The sequence below is a fragment of the Eucalyptus grandis genome, chromosome 1, assembly GCF_016545825.1.
Source record: "Eucalyptus grandis isolate ANBG69807.140 chromosome 1, ASM1654582v1, whole genome shotgun sequence".
NCBI lineage: Eukaryota > Viridiplantae > Streptophyta > Magnoliopsida > Myrtales > Myrtaceae > Eucalyptus > Eucalyptus grandis.
In genome coordinates this window covers 37,375,696-37,394,092 of record NC_052612.1, presented here as the reverse complement: position 1 = coordinate 37,394,092, position 18,397 = coordinate 37,375,696, and the positions used below count along the sequence as shown (strand labels likewise).

At 42.4% G+C, this 18,397-nt stretch overlaps 3 protein-coding genes across 3 annotated transcripts; all 3 read left to right on the top strand.

Annotated features, from left to right (window-relative positions):
* The first annotated feature begins 1,071 nt into the window (after positions 1-1,071).
* On the top strand, positions 1,072-2,311 carry LOC104441055 (fasciclin-like arabinogalactan protein 13). The gene is made up of 2 exons (XM_010054058.3): positions 1,072-1,444; positions 1,757-2,311. The coding sequence occupies exons 1-2, from the start codon at positions 1,115-1,117 to the stop codon at positions 2,174-2,176; spliced, it is 750 nt and encodes a 249-aa protein (XP_010052360.2). The 5' UTR covers positions 1,072-1,114; the 3' UTR covers positions 2,177-2,311.
* A 1,655-nt stretch (positions 2,312-3,966) lies between these two features.
* On the top strand, positions 3,967-9,262 carry LOC104441043 (prohibitin-1, mitochondrial). Its single transcript, XM_018875719.2, has 6 exons — positions 3,967-4,102; positions 5,184-5,363; positions 6,077-6,193; positions 7,479-7,649; positions 8,410-8,622; positions 8,818-9,262. Exons 2-6 carry the CDS (start codon positions 5,187-5,189, stop codon positions 9,016-9,018), a joined length of 879 nt encoding a protein of 292 aa, XP_018731264.2. The 5' UTR covers positions 3,967-4,102; positions 5,184-5,186; the 3' UTR covers positions 9,019-9,262.
* Positions 9,263-16,996: 7,734 nt separating this feature from the next.
* LOC104441035 (glutaredoxin-C9) lies at positions 16,997-17,937 on the top strand. Its single transcript, XM_010054039.3, is given in 2 exon segments — positions 16,997-17,611; positions 17,614-17,937. Coding segments are annotated over 2 exon segments (495 nt in total). The 5' UTR covers positions 16,997-17,208; the 3' UTR covers positions 17,706-17,937.
* The last annotated feature ends 460 nt before the right edge of the window (positions 17,938-18,397 follow it).

The following is an 18,397-nucleotide window of genomic DNA, read 5'->3' as shown; positions in this document are numbered from 1 at the left end:
TCACATCAGAAATCCAAGGACGCGATTGGCCGAGAGAGGTTAGGTCAACCTTACAGTCTGCGAATGGAAAGCATTCTAATTTTCTCACATGGGAAAGGATCCTCTCCTTGCTACTCCCAACCAAGGTTTGTCATTACTTAAAAGTTCAAATTGATTTAGAACTGGTGGTTGTCCAGTCTCTCTAAATGGTGGTTGGAACGTGCTTATATTCCCTAGAAATAAATATGCATTACATGCTTGTTTACTGGTTCATCTGGCAACTGATGTGATGAACATCATTCAAATTGCGCCTATATCATTTAATAAGTTCAGTTAGTCCTTGCCTCCAGAAAATATATAACTTAATGTTTTGAAAAAGAAAGTTTCTCCTATTGAATTCAAAACACCATGCTATTATTACTTAATATTCCTATTTCGTATTGGGAGTTCAATTAGTCCAAATTGAAAACGAAGTGGTGCATATAGCATGGTATCAAACTCAAACATGAAGGTTTCTAAGTCATAGAAAAGCCCATTTCCTTATTTAGGTGCTTTACAATTGAATTTGTAAGGATGTTTTTTAGTTTCAAGATCCTCATTCAAGATAGTAGAACTGCCATTTCAAGTTTAACTTTGATAAGAATTTTAACAAAACTTATTCAAGATAGTAGAACTGCCATTTCAAGTTTAATTTTGATAAGAATTTTAACAGAACTCATTCAAGATAGTAGAACTGCTATTTCAAGCTTAACTTTGATAAGAATTTTAACAGAGCTTTGTTGACAAATGTCCCACACGAGGATGATCAATGTATTGAAAATAGTAAAATTTATGTGATTACTTGCTTAATAAGTATTTTAGGACACCCGGTAACGAAATCCCCTAATAACAAACATTTAGGGCTGCTTTTCAATGATAAAAGTAGTCATGGTGCTGGCACTATGTAATAAACATGATTGTATCTACTCCATCCAGTTTCTGTCTGTCTATACATGATTTTGTCTTGATCCGGGCATCGAGGTTAGAAGCCAGCTCATGCCAACGATGTCACACCCCCACATCCACCCATTTATATTCCCCTCCCGCAAGCATCACTCTCATCATTCCGCTCCCAGGAACACTCAACACCACACCAATGGCTTCATCATCATCTTCTTCTCCTGCTCTCTCCCTCATTCTCATTGCCTGCATCTTCTCCCTCACTCTCTCCCCACCTCAAGCCCTAGCCCAGTCGCCATCGGCCCCAGCACCGTCCCCTTCGGGCCCCGCAAACCTCACAGGGATCCTCGACAAGAACGGGCAGTACACGTCCTTCATCCGGCTGCTCACCACCACACAGGTTGCCAAACAGATCGAGAACCAGCTCAACACCTCCACCGAGGGCCTCACCGTCTTCGCCCCCACCGACAATGCCTTCAACAACCTCAAGGCCGGCACCATCAACGACCTCAGCAATGAGCAACAGGTCTAGACCCTGAATCTTCCATTTCCATTGTCGTTTGATTAATGCTAAACGTAAGCTTGAGTAAGGCTAGATTGATTTACAAAATTGATTTGCCAAGTGATGTTGTATTATAAGTGGGCCGCATTCAACACTCACTAATAGTCTACCACAACAATGATATAAATCAAACTCAGTCTGACTTATACTTTGACTATCAATTATCATATTGCCTAGTAAATCGATTTGGCAAGAAAAGTGCATCATCGTTCATGTCTAGCAATTATTGCTCGATTCGCACTCTAAATTGCCTCTATCCATGATTAATCACAACAGGTCCAACTCGTTCTCAACCACGTCGCCCCGAAGTACTACAGCCTCCTGTCTTTCCAGAGCGTCAGCAACCCGGTAAGAACGCAGGGCAACTTTGCCGGCCTCAACTTCAGCAGCCAGGGCAACCAGGTCAATGTCTCCACCGGCATGGTCCAGACACCGATTAACAACGCGTTGTACCAGCAGTCCCCGCTGGCCGTGTACCAGGTGGACAAGGTCTTGCTTCCACCAGAGCTGTTCGAGGCTCCAGCCCCAGCATCATCCACTCCCGCTGCACCGAACAGCTCCTCCAGCAGCAACTCGACGACATCCGCAAAGGCGCCATCTGCAGAGAACAGCAATTCAGGCGCGAGCGGGAAGAGCAACATGTGGCTAGGGTTTGTTGTTGGGGTTGGGATGATGTGCATGGGATTTCTGTCGTGAGAGGTGAAGATGAAGTGAGTTCTTGCATATAAAGCATGTCTTGGCACATCTTGTGTTTCTTTTCTTTTGTTACATCTGAGCTTCATTGAATTTCCATTGCTATTTGTTTGAACTTTGGAGAACCTTATTCAATTATACTCCATGGATCTCTCTCTCTCTCTCTCTCTCTCTCTCTCTCTGACTGGTTGTAAGGGTGTCAGACTGGAGTGGAACCAAAAATATGGGCAGTTAGATCAAATAGTACAGAAATGAATTGATTAATGGTGGTAACTTGCGAAATGGGATATCGCGGATCCACAGCACATGACATTGCAGCTGGAACTCGAATTTTATATGAGTGACGACGCCATCAGTTTAATTTCCTGCCATGCACATTAGTTTTTACGTAGCACGTGAATTAGGTATGCTTGTGATAGTATTCTCAAATATTAAATCATGTTACTATCCAATAGTTTAAATTATTAAAGAGAGAGGGAATGGAGATAAACAACGGAGGTGGTGTGACAACGGAGCCACGGTATAACCTGATTGAGTGAAAGTGGTGGTTTGTGTGATAGTCTAAGCCAATAAAATCAATTTGGACATATGAGACACGCCTGATAATGTAAAATAACAGTCGAGAGACAAAACACGCCAAGATAAGATGCTCATCCTTCAAATCACATAATCTTAATAAAGTCTATGTGACTAAAAATATTTGGGTTTTCTTTTCCGTACTAGTATATTTCGAAAAGCGTACGTAAGTCTCAAAACTATTAATAAAAGAAAAATGATCCTGACTCTTTTCTATACGTAGTCAATTGGTAACTTACTAATGCTTTTATAAAATTATCAATTTTCTTTGACAAAAGCAACTTTCGTACTAACTTACTGACTTTTATCTCCGTACCTTACCAAACTTCAAATTTATCATCTCTCATAGGGAACTACCAACATATAATAGTGACTTACCAACTTTTATTAGATCAAATTAGAGATAATTACACAAATGATCTTTGAACTTCAGCCCGATGTGTAATGTGATCATTGAATTTTGAATTTGTTGAATATGGTCCATGAAATTTCGCTGCATGTTCAAATTAATCCTTAAACTTGAATTAATGGAATAACAACATTAAATTTTTTTTATATACTTTAAGAACTAAGTTGAACATATACCAAAAGTTCAGGGATTAAATTACATATTGGGTTAAAGTTCATGAACCACATTGAATAGATTAAAATTTTAGGGACCACATCATACATTTGCCCAAAATTTAGAAATCATTTGTATTATTTTTCCATAAATTACTATATAATTTTGTTATGCCAACTCTCATTTAAATTTCAACCAAAAAACAGATTCTCATTTAAATTAGTTACCAATTAATTTGAAATTTATCAGCTACTCTATCAAGTTGCTAATCTTTATTTGCCCTGGTAGTAACCACACATATTTATACCCCCTCCTTTTAAAAATTACCAACTTAAATTAGTGTGGCTGTCAACTTGCTTCCATTAAATTCACGTGGAGATATGCTGTAAGTTATTGTTTTCCGACACACGTAATAGAATTTCGTGTGAATTTACGTTGCCAATCAATTTTCACAAACCTATTTTTCCACAAACCAAACGAACCGTAAGTGTTATGAAATTCCGTAACTTTCTTCAAAGAAGAATCACGGGATGAAACGAGGGGATTATTTTGGACAGGCCCATTAAGGAAGCTGGTATTGGGCCCGAACATGCCTCTCTCGGGAGCCCAAGACCGCTTCCCTGGCTTTTCCGTCACGGCAGAGAAAGGAAGCCATTAAACCCTTAAAACCTCTCTCTCTCTCTCTCTCTCTCCCCCCCTTCTCCTCGCTCGGTAGGTTCCGGCTGGTTCAGTTCAGCGTCGACTGCGACCCATTTCTCCGATTCCTCCGACCGGTCGGCGAGTTCTCTCGGGTATGCATGCCGTACCGAACTGGGTATCGGGGATCTTCTTTCGTTTCTCTCGTTGCGGACCAGTTTTTTTTTTTTTTTTTTTTTTGTTTGTTTCTCCATTTGGGTTCGTTCGCATCGCCTGTGCGGTCCAATTCGGAGTCGACTGATGTTTCCCGGTTGGAGGTAGAGCCGTTGTGGCGCGTGAGCTGGCGGGGGTCGGGAATCGCGCGTGGGCGCTGCTTGGTTGCCTTTTTAGCGGTTCATTGCCTGAGGATTGTGATAACCGGAAGTGTGTGTGCTTGCGGTGAGCTTGTTTTCTGGAGCTTCGAATTACTGGAAGAAACTTTCGAGCTCCGCATTTTTCGTCCTGGCTGGTTTTGCAAGGGCAAAAGAAATGTTGGGGGATTTTTCTGGACGCCTGTTATGATACTTCGGCTTGATTGAATTGGAAGATTCACTCTTTTTCTTATTGCGGGTTGAGCTCGAAGACAAGTGCCTGGAAAAATGTTTTTTTTTTTTTTTCTTCATTATGCTTTGCTTGAACCCTCTGGTCCTGCCACCAAGGATGAATGGATTTCATAATGGCAGGGGGAAGCACTTTTGGTTTTGGTCAAAAGAGAGAAATGCGATTTTCTTCTGTCCTACTGGACAAGAGATGAAGAGTCTAAGATAGCTGAGATGGAATTTTCTTAACTTTCTTGCTGTCTCGGTTGGGATATCCTCGTGCAAAAAGCTCCTCTTTTGATCAGTGTTTCATGAGTTGGGTTATGTTTAAATGGTCATCGGTGCCCTTCCACTAATTGTTTGCTATGTTATTTTCCATCGTTCCCCTCTGCTGCTCTGCTGCTCTTAAGCTGTTATTCTTTTTATGGAATATTGGTCAATCGATTAGCATTTTGTATTGGGGAAGGGATATAAAAGTGGAATCTCTCTTTCCTCTACATTTTCACCTGGTAGTCAGTCTTCTCATTCAGTTCGTTAGCTCATATGATGCATATGCTTAAGTCCTATAGTTATTTACATATTTGCTCATATTTTGTGTTGTCATTGAGGTTTTAATTTGAGTCATGCTGCCACTTCATCTTTTTTGCACTCGGTGTAGGGAATGGATTTTAGAAATGTCAAAGTTCCAAAAGTGCCAGGAGGAGGGGCTACTTCTGCTTTGCTCAAACTGGGAGTCATAGGTGGCATAGCCCTCTATGCAGCCACAAACAGTCTCTACAACGTTGAGGGAGGTCATCGAGCCATTGTATTCAATCGGCTAGTTGGTGTAAAGGACAAGGTTATCTTTCCCCTTGAGGTTTAAAATTCCTATTAGAAGATTCGAAGCAATTGAAATATACTTTGCTTGATTATAATCACCAATCCTATGATTTTTGTGGTAGTTCCCATTTGACTTGCATAAGAGCTCAGCTAAAGTGTTGTTTAGTCACAATTTATATGATTTTATTACCTTGTATATCAATTTTTTTTTATACACCTATGGTTGTTTGAAATAAGCAGATAGAAATTTCTTGCCTTGTTTAGTATCTGATCTCATCTTTCTTCTTCACATGCCTTCTTGTAATATTTTGTCCTTATTATTCATCATGCTTCTACTTTTAAGGAGTTGGACAAAGAGAGATGAAATTAGAAAACTCTTGTATGTTGGCTTTGTGATCTTGAATTATTTGACTGGACCAGAGTCTTTAAGCAGCAAATGGTTTCGAAATCTTTGCCAAAAGAGGTGTTGCTGTTGCTTTCAAGTTTCATCCCATCTGAAAAAGATTGGTCTATGTCAGAATTGGTTTAGCTGTATCTGTCATTTTTGTTCAATTTTCTCGGAACAACTGATCGTCAGAACAATATCGACATTTAATCTTAATGAATTTTGCATATGCTTTTCTATATAACCCCTTAACAGGGAACGCTACTGAGTTTTGATGACATTCTTGGTCCAACGATTACCTGACCTATGAAGTTCACATTATACTATTCATGCATCATTGATTGCAGGTTTATCCTGAAGGGACGCACATAATGATCCCGTGGTTTGAGAGGCCAGTTATCTACGATGTCCGTGCAAGACCTCATTTAGTGGAGAGTACTTCTGGGAGTCGTGATCTCCAAATGGTAATCTCCACATTAAGAAATAGCCTTAACAGCGACATTTGGTTGTGGAATGTTTAAAACATATAATTCTTACTTTATCATGATAATGAGAATGTCATTTTCCTTTTATTGAAGTCATACAATCACTTTGCCTGTAGGAAACTAAAGGTTAGCTTTCCCTATGGTAATTTGGCACTGGATTCTTTTATGATGTTATTTCACCAAATAAGATTTTTATGGTTGTATTGGGCACTGGACAATGCATTTGTGGAATTTGATTAGCCTTATTTCTGAAATTTTTCTTGCAAGGATGCCTCTGCTTATCTTAACTAATCACTTAATACTACTTGGTTTGTGGGACCTTGACTGGGTTAGTTTTTATTCGTATGTTCCCAGATGATCCAAGCTTGTTAATATACTTGCTTTTTGCGGTTGGTTCTTAGGCAGGGAAATACACATTGAATTTCTAGATTAATCTTTCAAAGGATTCAGAAGGATGACTTGATCATGAATGAGACTGAGAAACTTGGATTCATTTCGACTCTAGTATTTTGGCTAAAGCCATTGAAGTTTTAAATAAAGAGCTTGAGATTTCTTATTGCCGGACTTTGCTGGTGAAAGAAGTATATCACTGTCCTCCATTGTGTTCTTAAATTTCATGCCTTCTCATTTCTTTTGGATAACGTAAAGTTTCTACACATTCAACATAAACTTAATTTTCTTGATCTGCATTGGACTTAAGTTATCCTAAATTATGTCTTTCTTCTGTAGTGAAGTTTTGATCAGGATGAAGTATGTACTTTCCAATCTTTGGTCGATTGTGATTTGATTATGGGATTTTTTTATTTTTATTCTGTCCCTACCCTCAACCCACGCCAACACCCACCCACCCACCCCCCACCCCCCACCCAAAAAAAAAAAAAAAAAAAACCACGTAGAAAAAAAGAACTGCTTCTTTCTTCCCATTTCCTTTGTCTTTTGAGCTTCTTAGTCTGTACTTCTGTGCTCAAACCAGTCTCCTGGGACAAGTCACGTGTTACTTCCACTCTTCTAAATTTTTCTTTTTCCTTCTACCTGCTGCTTGATAGCAAGGATTCAGATAGATATAGTCAATAAATGTGGTATTTGTATGTTCTTTGGTTTTTTCTTGTTAAATTGCCATCTGCTTTTATGAAGTCAGTGTAATGGCGGTGCCATTTGATTCAAACAAAGGGAAACTATCATATGAAAATAGTTGGCCCATTGTGAGATATCCTCTTTTAAATCTATTGATTGCATTGAAGTCATTCTGCATTTTGTCTCATAGGTTAAAATTGGGCTTCGGGTTCTCACTCGTCCCTTGCCAGACCAGCTACCCACAATATACCGGACACTGGGTGAAAATTTCAATGAAAGGGTTCTGCCGTCAATCATCCATGAAACTCTGAAGGCTGTAGTTGCACAATATAATGCTAGCCAGCTCATTACTCAGAGAGAGGTATGCTCAAAAGGCAGTTGACAATTGTTTCAGTCACCAACTCACTGCAAATTGAGATTTTTTCATAAGCTGAAATAGCTCGTTATTTTAGTGGCTCTCACCTGTTAATTGGCGAGGGGGCTTACATGTTAGAAATATGAAGGCAACAAATTAGAGTCACTGGTGTGCTCGTTTAATAGTGTTTTCAGCACTGTAAGTTGCCAAGAACAACATAGGAATGGAGATTCTGGCATTTGCCCCTCTTTTGCGGGGCTTGTGTGTTCAGGTGCTCCTATATTTTCTTGCATTTGCATTTGCAGGGCTTTTCCTATTATGTTTGTCCAACAGTGCTACGTGTCAAGAACAACCTTGGAGTGGAGATTCTGGCACTTGCCCCTTGTTTGCAGGGCCTGTGCATTCAGATGGTCCTATATATTAATTGCATTTATGTAGTGATCTATAAGAAAGATTTTCCTATTATGATTGTCCAATGTCGCTGTACATTGCCAAGAACAACATAGGAGTGGAGATTCTGGCATTTGTTCCTAGTTTGCAGGGCTCTAGCATTCAGATGCTCCTATTTTTTAACTGCAATTATTTAAGCAACAATTTATAAGGAAGATTTTCGATGGAGAAGAAATTATTTTGCTGATCTCTTTTCTTGTCCATCTTATTCTCTACTCCAATTTTTGTAATTTCTCACTTTTCAAACAGAATATTCTCACAATCCCCTTCTCTACTCCTATGTTCCTTGCTGAATGTTTTTTTCTATCTATTTAAGGCCGTCAGTCGAGAAATACGGAAAATTTTGACAGAGAGAGCTGCTAATTTCAACATTGCCCTGGACGATGTGTCCATCACGACCTTGACTTTTGGAAAGGAGTTTACTGCTGCTATTGAGGCCAAGCAAGTAGCTGCACAAGAAGCTGAAAGAGCGAAATTTGTTGTGGAAAAGGCTGAGCAAGACAAGAAGAGTGCCGTTATCAGAGCGCAGGTGAGTGCAGAAAAGTGTTAAGAAGTCTATTTAGTGAAACATTTTGAGGACAAGAAAGATGTTTCTCTTTGATGACGAGCTTGGTTGTCAGGATGGCGCAGGAGTCAGGAGTATAGAAAAGAAAAGGCGGCTTCAGTGTTCTCTCAGCTCTTTTTCCGAACTAACAACTGCTAATGTGCATTTTGCTGTTTACAGGGTGAGGCAACGAGTGCTCAGCTAATTGGGCAAGCCATTGCCAATAATCCTGCTTTCATCACCCTGAGGAGAATTGAAGCTTCGAGAGAAATTGCGCAGACGATTTCAAACTCGAACAACAGGGTCTTCTTGAACTCCAACGATCTTTTGCTGAACCTTCACGACATGGATTTGGAAAGCTTAGCCGGTGGGAAGAAATAAAGCATGTAGGAACTCGTCACTTTGTTTTCCCTTCTTTATTGTCAGTCTTATCCCGAGCAAGGATTTTAGAATGGAGCGGACAAAGTAAATGGCCATTGCCGTTTTTTGGATTGGCAAAAAAACTAAATTGTTCTCGGTGAGTTATATACTATCCCTTGATAAACACCTCCATCTTCTGCGGATCGTTTACGTACTTCTTTGATCCTGTAAAATGCCATTCAGTCGACTTTTGGATATTTAGTTTGTTCTCCCATATTTGGGCCGCCTGTCTCTATCATGGAAGAGCAAGGGAAATTCTTCGAACGGTGATGCCGAGAATTCCAAGCTTGTTGGTTTCACACGACCGAAGTGAATTCTACAAGTATAGTCGGTTTTGCGACTTCCCTTCCAGATCCCAAATTTGCCATGTGAAACCACAGTGAGTTTCCCGGGTCTTTCCGCTGATGCACTCATCTTCTCCGTGCATACATGAAGGCGTTGCTTACTTTAACAGTGCGTGCTTCGTATGGGTACAATACATACATCCTCTGTTCCTCCCACTCCTGCTTCTCTGTAATGACTCTAGATTCAGCCCTGTTTCTACCATGGTTTTGGCCCCCCGGAAAATAGTCCAAATTGTGCGGCGACCGTTTGTTCAGTGCCAGCGTCACTCGGATAACATTTTCCTTGGTCGGCGCAAGATGGGTCTACTGACAGATCGATGGCCTAAAAAATGATGGGCTTCTAGAGATCTTTTGCGTGTACCCTGTCCTGTCCTGTCCTCTGTCCTCTTGCTTTTCTTCGAAGGGGGGGCGGTCTCTCCTTTTGCCCTCTTCCTTCACCGTTTCATATTCGGATTCTCTCTCAGATCTAGATACGCGTATCAACAAAGTGTGAACGAGCTCGGAGGTCAGGAGAAATCGGGCCGTATGGGACTCTTTTCTGCGATCCTACTTTAATGATGCACCCGGTCGCAGACTAGCAACGATTCGATTCGGCCTGTTCACAAGATCAGAGCACCACACAAGGCGGAGCACGAGATACCAAGAGAATCCGAATACGAGACGTCACACATCCCTCGTTCACAATCTTGCCGCGAACCACTCTTTAACGATACGTGGTCCCAACACCCATGATTGATAAGCCGAGCAATCATCCATCCGAGAACGTTTCCGGTACAAATTGGCCAATCTGGGGGTTACCCGAAAGACAGGCAACAACCACCGGCCAAGGCAGCGTTGCTCCATGGGATTCTCAACACGTCGGTCGCTACTGTTCTTCAAACTGAAAGGCGAAGCAGGTATCCGATGCGCGCGTATTCAAACCTAATCCTGGCGTCACGTCGAGTTGACGATTCCGTCGGGTCCGCGTCGCTTTGCATGTGCACCACGCCTTGACGTGTCGGAGCGCCAGCTTTTCCATCGAGAGGTTTTGGCGCATCCACGCCTGCAACGTAAAGATACCTTAAGTAAGACTAAAGGTAAAATAGATATTTGAAAACACATCCCCCCTACCCCGCCCGCCACCTACTGCTGCTCAATCAATGCCGACGACCTTTTTAATTCGAATTCTCCATTGATCTTTTTTGTTTAAATGGGTTGCTTAAATACGCGATTAGTGTTGATCCCACCGACATCGAACGGCCCAATCTCCAGCGTTTCCACCGCTGACCGGTTTCCCACCGACACGCCCGAAAGTTGTCCAAAGGCTTCCCCTTTTTTTAACGGAAAAAGAGAACGAAAAGCAAAGGGAAGAAAGAACTTGGAAGAACCGTTTACACCTATACATGGTAACGCATAAGATAATGTACACTTTGCTTTTAACTTTATTGTCTTCGTAAATTATTTCCCCATCCCTCGTAATTTGTTGTTCATTTGAAGTAAAACTCGGGAAATCTTTTGAAACATATAAATATTTTCACGGTACATCATGCATGATTTTTTAAATCTTGAAGCACCGATTACGTTTTCCATTTTCAATTTCGTTTTATGGGCAATGTCGTGAAAGGTAGGGAAAAGGTTTTTCTGTGGAGAATTTCAGACCGGGAAGTTTATTTAGTGAAATAGAACAGTCAAGGGGCAGAAGAACAGCCCAAGTGCCATAACTTGGCATGGGAGGACACTTAAGTGCCATGACTTTAAAATTATACAATTGAGTGTCAGTTTTGAAGTTAAATGGGACACTTAAGTGCCACTCCGGCGAAAATTCGGCCAAATGGCTTACATGGCGACTTTTTTTTTCGCAAGTTTGGTCTAAACAAGTGTCGTTTTGCACGCTCATGGCGGAGAAAATGCAAAAAAACGACGCCGTTTCGTATTTACGTGTAAATAATAATATAAAAATTAATTAAATTAGATTAAAATTAATTTTATTTAAAATATTCAAAAAATTTAAAAAATTAAGAAAATTTAAAATTTTAAAAATTAAGAAAAATTTGAAAAATTAAGAAAAATTTTAAGATTTTAAAAATTTTAAAAATTTTAAAAATTTTAAAAATTTTAAAAATTAAGAAAAAAAAGGGGGAGGTCGAATGAGGCGGCGAGGGTTGAGCCCGCCGCCGCCGCCTCCCCACCGTCGCCGTAGGAAGGGCCTGGCGACGGAGGGGGATGGTCACCGACCCCCTTCCTAGTGACGGCGGGGGAGGCGGCGGCGGCGAGGGCTCGGCCCTCGCCCGCCCCGTTCAACCTTCGACCCCCCCCCTTTTCCTAATTTTTTAAAATTTTTAAAATTTTCTTAATTTTTTAAAATTTTTAAAATTTTCTTAATTTTTAAAATTTTTTAATTTTTAAAATTTTTCTTAATTTTTTTTAAAAATTTTCTTAAATTTTTAAATTTTCTTAAATTTTTAATTTTTTGAAATAAAATTAATTTTAAATCTAATTTAATTAATTTGTATATTATTATTTACACGTAAACACGAAACTAGGCGTGTTTTTGCATTTTCTCCGCCACGTCGCGTGCAAAACGACGCCGTTTTGGACCAAACTCGTTGTAAAATTGCCACGTCAGCCATTTGGCCGATTTTCGCCGGAGAGGCACTTAAGTGTCCCATTTTACTCCGATATTGACACTTAAGTGTACCATTTTAAAGTAATGACACTTAAGTGTCCCTCTGTGCCAAGTTATGGCACTCCAGGTGTCCCAACCTCACGGTCAAGGTTAGGAACTTAACAGCGAAAATGGTTGGGGGACCATCTTGGCTTCATTGATTATGCGCACAGCACAAGTGCATTATGCCATGTCACCTAAAGAGATCCAATTTCGACTCGCTTCTTACTAGATCAAGGACATACCAATAGAGCATTGCTTTAAAAAAAAAAAAAAAAAAAAACTGACAATGATTTGCTCTAGTTAATGGAGCTTATAATGAGGTTCCGGTGAAATAAACTATTGATGATATTGATTTATATAGGTCAATTTAAATGAACGAATCGGAAAATATCCCAAAAAAAAAAAAAAATGATCATTGATATTGCTTCAAATAATAAGGCAATCAAAATATTTTCATTACCGACAATGTATGACATACGAGTCTACCTCAACGGAATCGGGAGCCTTGAATGCTCAATGGCCGATGCCGCACCACCAAGTTTGTCACCAGACCATGCCATCCGCGTCATATTTTGCCATGCCTCATCGCACCACGGCAAGGATTGGACACCTCAAGCCACGCCAAGTCACCAACCGCGACATCTCAGCCAACGTGCGATGCCACCTCAATGCACACCTTAGTGCTGCGTCACCCTCAGACCGCCACCGTAGCGACATGCTAGCCCCGCCACCTCACCACCAGCCTACCATCGCGACACCGTCTGCTACCCTGTCCACCTTCCTCCCGTGCCATCTGTCCTTCCCTCTTGGCAACAATCCCCCTCCCTAGCTGGCGTCGCTCTAGTCAACCGCAGCAGCCACTTCTTCCATCGGGCGACAACGCAACAATCCAAGCGGTGGAGGAAGGGAGGAAACGGAGCAAAAAAGTGGAGAGCAACTCGCGTTTCTCCCCCATCGCGCACAAACCCCCCTCCCTCTTCGCCCAGCCGCACGACTTACTCTCTCACACTCTCTCAGCCTCGCACCAATGCCGTCGACCGCCAGTGCCGCGCCCTCGACCGCCCAGCGGCTCCCGTGATGCTCTCTATCCCACCTCAGCCAGACTTCGCATTATAGAAGGCAGCCGCGACCTCGGGACCTCCGAAACTAAATCAACCAGTTGAAACCACTTGTTTCAGATTCAAGGCAAGTGAATTACTTTCTGTTTATGCTACGTAGGTTACTTTCCGTATGTCGAGATTGATTTCTTCGAGTTTTAGTCACCTCGGTTAATTTCATGCTTAGTTGTGTCAGTCGACGATTTTGGAAAATGTGCATTGTAGTATGTGAATATGTTATGGGATTGCTGGAGTTTGAAATGTGAGCTGGTTTGAACTTAATTGACATGAGTCGTGGAAAAATCCGAGATTACAACTATTTTCGGATCGATTTATTGTGGGTAGGATTTTATTAATTTTGTGTAAGCTTTGTGATTCAAATTTGGAAGGACTTTCTTCATGAAAGTTATGTGTTTTATGATATAACTTTAATTTTAGATTATTCAAACTTCATACATGCAAAATATATTTCAAAAATTAGGCAAGTCCAAATTTGTTTTCATAACCCATTACCGAACCTTTGCTCGATTTCCATTTTCTACAGAATTTTCAATAAACAATTTGGACTAGCGCCCTTTCATGAAAGTTTTAGCTTAAACTATAACATGATTTTTTTGCATAATTTGAACTAAATGTTTGTATTATTTCTATGGCTTATAGAGGTAGTTGATGGTAGATACTAAACTGTTCCTAAACATTAACTCAGTGGATAGCATGTTCAAATTGAATTATGGAACCACATCATGGGATGAGTGTGATTTGGGAATGCTCTTGTTCTTTAAGACGATGATGCCCCAGGTGGTAGGAAGGATGCCTAGAGGGGTAATTGGATTTTTTTCGGATGTCTGGGAGGAGTAACATGGTTCCTCCATATGTTTTTGTGATGCCGGATGAGTGCGAGATGCCGGGGTAACGGGTTTCCTTGAAGATGATGGCAGCTAATTATTAGTAAAGATGATCATTGGCAATTTCAAATTTCAGTCAAGTTTTACTGGGTTACTGTTTTCAATAGAAATGTTTTCCACTTGTTATCTTGATTTTGGGAAAGACTCTCAAGTAAGCAAATATCATGATGATCTTCTATCTTTTATGTCTAAACTTCCTCGCACATGCTATTATTGATAGATATAGTGTAGATTGGGTAATAATTTACTTGCTGAGTATTATACTCACTTTTGGCGGATTATTGTCTTTCAAATTAGTAGATATGTCACTTCCACCTGCCTCTCCCATGATCCGACACGGTGCCCTAGTGGACTTTTCGTGGCACCAAACTAAGATCGTTGATCACACCTTCCCAAACATTGTATTTTTCAGATTCATATCTACCTTGACTACCGATAGCGGAGCACCTTTTAGGGCCAGTGCTCCTAAGCTTTGTTGCGTCATACGCTCGAGTTGGCGGGTGTCTCATGGGCCCCCTCCCACTTTACGACGATAATGAGCCAGGGGACAGTAGTAGCATTGTAGAGTGATGGAGGCAAGAGGACAAAGGAGTTTTGAGGATGTGGATAATTTTTTGATGGACAAGGAATAGGTGCCTATGTATATAGTCAGGTTGGGATGAGATGACAGATCTATTGTCGGATGTCATTAGGAGTATTGACTCTTCTAGGTTTTCCTCGATGTACCCAACCTTGTCACCTAAGATATGTAAACAGGAATAAAAAAGAAAATGAGATTGCCCCATTTGCATGCATTCCTTTATGTGTCATTTGTGCTGGGTTGTTTTAGTCATTTACGTTTCTACGTACTTAAAATGTGGAAAGAATTAGATAATTACGTTAGTTGTGACGTGCTGAGACGTTACATAATGATTTATGTTTAAACATTTTTGCCATCGAAAAAAAAGTATCTTTTGTTCATACATTTTTATATGCAATTTATGTAATTATTTTGAAAAATGTATATTTTTTGAATCGTTCATCTTTTGCTAAAAGACTCAGATTCTAATGGATAATGATGCGATGATTTCAATACGCGAGAAATGAGTGCACACAATGTTTTGTCCCAAAAAGGATTATAGAGAAAAATAAATAAGAAAACCAAAAAACGATCGCACGGGTCGGAACATTCCGATGGCCTAAGCGACAAGGACAAGTCTCGTGAAGGACACGACACCGTATGTTGGCGTGCGTATCTGACGGTAATCTCCGGGATTCGACGCGGGTCCACCAAAGCCGGGGGTACTCCCCTCCGCTCTCGGTCCGGCCCCGTGAAAACGTGGGCGGCCCCGCGGCGTGACGTCACCGGCCCCCCCGGGGGAAATTTCCGCGTAGCTTCTACGTGGAGGGAGGGAGGGATAATGATGAATGGCGGGGGCGGAGGAGGAGTCACTGCTCGGTTCGGCGGGTGACGTCGACGGTTGCCTGCTGGTGGCCACGTGGGGGAGGCCCCCACGCCCGCTGGCGTCACGACCGGGGATGATGACGCCAGCAGCCGTGCTCGAGTCCCCAGGTGGAGCCCCCCCACCTTGGCAGTGACGTCAGCTTCTGCGGACCGTCCGGGGGCGGCTGATTTTTGCTTTTGCCCCCCCCGGATTCGTTTTTTATAATGTTTTTCTTTTTGGGGTCGCCAGTTTCACACGTGGCATTGACATCAACAACGATGAATGTGATAATTCCAATGGGCGACTGACGTATGATGTTTTGATGCTTATCAGTAATTGCACCGTAGGCCGGCTTCTTAAAGTTTTTTTTTTTTTTATCAATTCTAATTTGGAAGGTGAATTGTTAATTTGAACATAACCTGATAGTAAAATTACCGTTCGCGACTTTTCCTTTCAAAACCCACAGCAACTTCCCTTGTATTTTGGGGAATACATTTTTGCGCTCCAAATTTATGCCGCTGCACAAGATCGTGTGATTTTTAAGGAACAAAAATGTCTTCATCTTGGTTTAAAAAAAAATTATCAATTTTCCATTAAAGACATCTAAATAGTTAGAGAAGGTCCAAGGTCATTTTATAATTTTTTTTTTCATGCATTGAACATCAAAGAAAAGAATATGATATTGTTGTTCGAGCCATATTGATATCGAGAGTGCACAATAATACTGACACCAGATCATTCACACATCATCGCGGAACATGTTAAATCATAGTTAATGCAGATTGTCTTCCCTAAGTATAGATCACGATATTAAAATATAAGTGCATGGAACTCTCGGGCATCATAGGCTACAGTCCAAGCCTCAAACCGCCCTCTCTTTCCCATTGTCTCTTGCGGAATAATCAACGTGAAATCCATTTTTTTTTTAAATATCGTCGATGTCATAAGCTGTGACGCCAGCGACGTCGCCAACTCGATGTGTGGGCCCCACGTGGAAGCAGGAATTCCACGTTACGAGGTACGTAATCCGCCACCCCTCCGTGTCCGCATCTACGCACTCACCGCACCAAAAAGCCAAAAAAAAAACCAAAAAAGAAATCATCAGCCCCGCCGCACGTCACCCGGTTCGTCACGACATGGACGTAACCGTTTTTCTTTTCTTCTCCTCAAAATCTCATCGGAATCCGGCGACTTTTTCTCATCACGGGCAACCTCGAAATCCGAATCGGGTCCGGCTTTATCTGAATTTTTTTGAATTTGGGGGAATTGAGGTTATTATCCATGTGAATACGCTGTAACTTCGAAAGTTGAAATTTGAAATTGAGTTAGGCGCCCCAAAAAAAAAAAAAAAAAAAACGAACTTGAAAATTGAGGTGTTGTGGGGTGTACTTTTGTTCTGTCCTCACGTTACCACGTTGTTAGAAGGCGACAAAAGGAGGGATGACGTGGGTCGGACGTAAGCCACGCAGCATCCCCACACGCACACGTCCGGAAATACGAAATCATGGATCGCCCCTCTCTCCCAACCACCGTTGACGTATGACTTTTGTAAGTCTTCTCCTCATCAAGCCTGCCCGGCCTCTCCCCCCTGCCATCACCATTTATACCTTCCTCCCTCCATCGCCTACCTTCACCATCACAACCACCATCGCTCTCTCTCTCTCTCTAACGCACACACGCTGACGGAAGCGAAACGCTGAGAGGCACCATGCAGGAGGCGATCTCGTACAAGCCATGGCCGCCGATCCACGCCGGCGGACCCCTCAAGGCCGGGCGGCCGCTGCTGCTCGGCGACAGGACGAGCCAGAGCAGCGCCACCGCTGCCGCTGCCGGCGACGGCGGCAAGGGCGACGGCGGCGGGGAGCTCGAGCTGGGGGAGGAGGGGGAGGTGCGGCGCGGGGCCCCCTGAGGAGGCCGGACGGCGTGCGGGAGGTGGTGTCGGAGAACGCGCTCATAGTGGTCGGGAGGCGCGGGTGCTGCATGGCCCACGTGGTGAAGCGGCTGCTGCTGGGACTAGGCGTTAACCCCGCGGTCTACGAGGTGGACGAGGAGGAGGAGAAGGGCGTGGCCGACGAGCTGGAGAGGATCGGCGGCGGCGGCGGCGGGGAGGTCCAGTTCCCGGCGGTCTTCATTGGGGGAGGCTGTTCGGGGGGCTGGATCGGGTCATGGCCACTCATATTTCCGGCGAACTGGTGCCCATCTTGAGGCAAGCCGGGGCCTTGTGGCTATGACTGATCAATGCGCTAATCAATACCCCGTTTTCCTTTTTTTTAACCCCTTTTTCCTTTTTTGGATTTTGGTTCTTTTCCGATTGAATATAGGTCTAAATCGACTTGTAAAACGCAAGAAAGCTGTGTCTTTTTCCCCGGTTTTGGGTACCTAGAAATTCATCCAAAATATATGGAATTCGCAGGCGATGGAAGCAAATTCAAAGAGAGTTTCGACTCCGTTAGATTTGTTTTTTCTTCTGGGTCTCTCTCTCTCTCTCACACGCACTCACAGCTTTGACCGATCGTTTGTGCGACCTGCTGCTAGAGCATTGATTTCGTGGAAACGCACCGAAACCCGCATGGGAAAAAATGCCAGGCAGTGTTCACATGCAAAACCCACCTAACGCGTTGCGCACGGCACACGGGACAGAATGGATGGATAGATGGATTGCTTAATTGAGCACCTAACTTCACCAGTTGTTGGCAATTGTCGTGGACTAATCTGGAGAACCGGCACTCGGGCCGGGCCGATCGAGTTGAAATGATGCAATTCTAATCGATTCATTACATCCATTTATATGTGATGTAAATTTAACAATTCATGCTAAGTTACTTTTCTCTTAAAATTGTTACTTTCCTTAGAATGGGAAACTCCATGAATCAATTTACTCAATCGTTGGGAGAAATCGAGAGTGCTCGGGTCAAGTTGTGAA